General features: G+C 44.9%; 1 protein-coding gene across 1 annotated transcript in view; it reads left to right on the top strand.

The window, feature by feature from the left end:
- Nucleotides 1-3,371, top strand: part of MTHFD1 (methylenetetrahydrofolate dehydrogenase (NADP+ dependent) 1, methenyltetrahydrofolate cyclohydrolase, formyltetrahydrofolate synthetase) — a 55,970-nt gene extending 52,599 nt beyond the window's left edge. Inside the window, exons 28-29 of the mRNA XM_015561544.1 lie at nucleotides 1,738-1,831; nucleotides 3,124-3,371. Of these exons, the coding sequence (XP_015417030.1) occupies nucleotides 1,738-1,827 (90 nt within the window). The 3' untranslated portion in view covers nucleotides 1,828-1,831; nucleotides 3,124-3,371. The remainder of the gene's footprint in view (nucleotides 1-1,737; nucleotides 1,832-3,123) is intronic.
- Nucleotides 3,372-4,422: the final 1,051 nt, after the last annotated feature.

The following is a 4,422-nucleotide window of genomic DNA, read 5'->3' as shown; positions in this document are numbered from 1 at the left end:
GCAGCTATGGCTGATCCTCAGCCCTGCCCTATGCGGCCCCCCCTGCATCTCAGTGTCCCAGTAATCGCTGCAAGCACCTCTGAGGGAAAGCCGCCCTCAAGTTCTGAGATCTGCCCGCTGCCAGACAGTCCAGATTCTCCCTGTATGAGTCCTGGGTCCCCAGAGACTTACCGAAACTGGAGTTCAGAGCAGTCGGGAGCTTGTGACTACCTCCCGATTCAAAAAGACAGCCGCGTCCTCAGGTGCCACCCCCTTTCCGTGCGCGCTCGAGCCTCCGTACCTTATCTCTTATAGAATTTGAGAGTAGAGACTGACATCAGATCCCTATAGTATGTTCTAAGGCAGCGGTTGCCAACCTTTCAGACCTCACGGACCACCAATGACCTGCAGACCACCAGTTGGCGACCACTGTTCTAGGGAATACTGATTGGCATTCACATGTCAGAATTAAGTTTTCTAAAGTGTAGATGTTTTGTGTCACAGAAGGTGACTCATCCTATTCTATGACATTTTTACAGTTAAGTCATAAAAGTTCAACTTAAACTATTTCCTGTCTGGATCTGATTTGGAACCTGTGAGTATTCATTATATAGAACATTGTTATAGATAAAATATACTGGGTTTTCACTTATAAGCCTTATGAATTTGCACCTAAGTAGATGTTTGTGAAAGCCAATTCTTTAGAAAAGACGCAAGTGCAAATATAAGCCATTAGCATTCCAGGTTCAGTCTTAAAAAGCCAATTTGGACAAGTAAGAATAGTGGTTGTAGCCTGGCTGGTGTGGTTCAAAGGTTGAGCATCGACCTATGAATCAGGAGGTCACAGTTCAATTCCCAGGCAGGACATATGCCTGGGTTGCGGACTCAATCTCCGGTGGGGGGGCATGCAGTAGACAGCCAGTCCATAATTTGCTCTCATCATTGATATTTCTATTTCTCTCCCTCTCCCTTCCTCTTTGAAATCAATAAAAAAAAACTTTTTTAAAGAATAGTAGTTACAAAACCAAGTACATTGTGTAGAAAATGTCTTGACCCAAGTTAAAAGATACTAATTTCTAATGATGTGTTGCTGTAGCAAAAATACTATGGGTATGCAAACTTAATTAAAACAAAATGTAAAAGTGGACAAGCCTGTACCTCCTTTTGGTCTTGTGAATTGAGGGCAGAGGAGGTGAGTAACTGACTCCTTAGCCTCCTCAGCACCTGCTGCTTCTTGTTGCAACTGTCAGGATGGAAGAGGAGAGTGAGGCCTGGCATTTGGTTTGCTGAAGGATCTGAGGGTTTCTCTTTGAGGTTATACAGGAGCAGTGACTTTATTTTTAACTAGAGGCCCGTGCACCAATAGGGTCCCCCCGGCCTGGCCTGCAGGGATCCGGCTGAAACAGGTTCTCGAACATCCCCCAAATCCGGATTTCGGGTCTCCCTTAGTATGCATATAAGATCTTTAGTTAATCTCTTCCCGCCCTCCCACTTCCCTCTGAGATTCATCAGTCTGTTCCATGTTTCCATGCCTGTACATTGAGCATCTGCCCCGCTGGTGGTCAGTGCGCCTCATAGCTACCAGTCAAATGGTTGCTTAGGCTTATGTGTGTGTGTGTGTGTGTGTGTGTTAACAAGAGGAGTACCATTTTGTTGACAACTATAAAATCATATTCTTTGTGCCTGGGGCTTTCTATCTGAGGGGAACATGGGGAAAAATCACCAAGTTTATTTGGAATGCTATTTCACACCTCCTAGATGAGCACAATGCCTGGACTCCCTACCCGGCCCTGTTTCTATGACATTGATTTGGACCCTGTAACCGAGCAGGTGAATGGGCTCTTCTAAACAGGTAAGTTGTTTCTGGTGAGAGTATTGCCATTTTCTTTATGAGGCATACCTATGAATTACAGGACTCCAACTAAAATGATGTCATTTTAGATATTGCTGAGGGGAGATGGGGCAGTAATGAGAGTAACACATTTTTGGAGGAAGAGCATGGATATCACAGGTTGTCAGTGAGCGGGGAAAGCCGCCGCCTCTTGAACTAAGGAGGGACTGTAGCGGAAGCTAGGCCTCCTCTGCTGGAGCCCAGGAGGCTCTGAGTTCCGGGTTGATGGTACAGGAGCAGCTGAGGTCTGTACTCTGAATAGAGCAGCTAAGAGTTGGGTAAATGTCCTCGGGAGTAGAAAAGAGAAGGAAACAACCATGCAGTTCTTGGGTCTTAAGTGAAAGGCCCAAGTACTCATCACAATGAATGAGCCATCCCTAGAACATTCAGTTTAATTTCAAAAGCATCAATGATGAAAATCCTAAAAATCCTTCTCCAGAGAAAGGGTTGCCTATGAAAAAATGAGAATTAGACTGAACCGACCTGTCTTAGCAGCAGCAAGAGGAATACCCTCCAAGTTCACAGGGAAAGATGCCCTACCACATCCATCCAGATGTTTCAGACACATACAGGTTCCCCAGCCCATATTTCCTCTGAGGAAGGGATTTGACCTTGTACTCCAGCAAAATGAGGAATAAACCAAGAAAAAAGAAGACATGGTTCTCAGGAAACTGAGTCCTGATCTAGACAGCAATGAAGTACAAGTGACCTCGGGTTACAAGTCCATCGTGAAACAGGAGGAGGGAGGCCTGAGAAAGACTAGGAAGAGCTAGAAAAGACGGGTATCAAGGGGTCATGCGAACCATAGTCCTGAGCCGCCGTAAGGATGGTTACTTACAGAAACAACTGCTTCCACAGTGGAGAGGCTGTGCTTGATGCTGGGGGAACACATTCCTCGAGAGGCAGGTGTGACGTTGGAAAGGTCATCCTGGCTCATGCCTGGTCTGGCCTGGCAGTGTTCACACAGCCGTAATGTAAATGCCGCGCATTGTTTCCAGGTCTTTGGACTGGCCCGCCAGGAGCTGAGAAAAGATGTAAATGATAACCGCTTTGGTAGTGCGAGGGGGTGATGGTGTAGTGTGGAAGGGAAGAGGAAACATTTCCACAGTTAGAGAAAATATTCATTCCTGGGTTGTGTGTGTGTGTGTGTGTGTGTGTGTGTGTGTGTGTGTGTGTTTTAATTCTTTATTAGTTAAGGTATTACAAATGTGTCCTCGTTCATTCCTGTTTTTTGTTTTTGTTTTTCCTTCTAGATTGTCCATCTTCAAGAAGCTACTTTGCAAGTTAGGCTTAGTGTGTATTCAGGCCAATGGACAGGAGTGTGGAGAAGCCGAGAGAAGTCAGCCTCTGCCTCGAAGATCTTCTGAAAGAAATAGTGGGAGTTTCCCCCAAAGCCCTTCTTTGGTCTTAATTCCTATCATCATGTCTAAATGAACATAAAGTTTGCACACGTCTATTTACTTTACTGAGATTTCACAGAATAAAAGAAAATGATTTTACTGTCTTTGTGTTTAAATATAAACTGCAGTGTTAACAGACTGCAGCAATCTCTGCTGTCCTGGTGAGCTTGTTTGTCTGGCATACACTGGGACTAAAGAAGCAACTTGCAGTATGTGCTTTATGATACTGCTCTGTTTAAGGGGAAAATGGTGCATGCTTGCGTATTTCTGGGAGGGCATATATCAGGAGGAGCAGGGTACAAAGGATGTACCTTTTTATCATATCTTTCTATGTTAGTTTTTTTTACTATATTTTTATTGGTTTCAGAGAGGAAGGGAGAGGGAGAGAGAGGGAGAAACATCAATGATGAGAAAGAATCATTGATCAGCTATCTCCTGCCCCCTACTGGGGATCAAGCCTGCAACCCATGTATGTGCCCTGACCAGGAATCCAACCGTGACCTCCAGGTTCATGAATCAATACTCAACCATTGAGCCACACCTTTACCCTGAAAAATAGTGCTTATACAGGCTTTTGTCCTAACTCCCTTGGAATTCTCATTTCTGTCTCAGCTTTAACACGATTTATTTCTAGAGTCCTCAAGGCTGGTCATGCAGTGCTAACTGTAGGTAGCCCTTTTTGCTTTATTGGTTCAGCAAATGTTTATTGAGCTTTTACTTGTACCTGAGCTCTACTACCCACAGGACATTTTTTTTTGCTCAAATGTTTTTCCTTCTCTGGTTTTTTATCTTTTATCTCTTCTTCCTCTCCCATTTTTTCCTCCCTTTCCCCCCAACCTTCCTGCATTAGATCCTTCCAGAAGGTATTGCATCTTCACGTGTTGGCAAAGCAGTATTTTTCCTGGGGTTTTTGGTTTTATTTTTAATCCCTTAGGTCAGTGGTCAGCAAACCATGACTCACAAGCCACATGCGGCTCTTTGGCCCCTTGAGTGTGGCTCTTCCACAAAATACCACGTGCGGGCGCACACGTACAGTGCAGTTGAAACTTTGTGGCCCATGCGCAGAAGTCGGTTTTCGGCCTGGGCGAAACAAGTATACAAGAGGAGTGTGGATGGGAGAGTTGGAAGGGGTCAACCTCAGCAAACGTACCT

Source organism: Myotis davidii, unplaced genomic scaffold (genome assembly GCF_000327345.1).
Source record: "Myotis davidii unplaced genomic scaffold, ASM32734v1 scaffold337, whole genome shotgun sequence".
In the NCBI taxonomy this organism is placed as follows: Eukaryota; Metazoa; Chordata; class Mammalia; order Chiroptera; family Vespertilionidae; genus Myotis; species Myotis davidii.
Note: the sequence above shows the minus strand (reverse complement) of the source record. Positions and strands in the feature narration are given on the sequence as shown.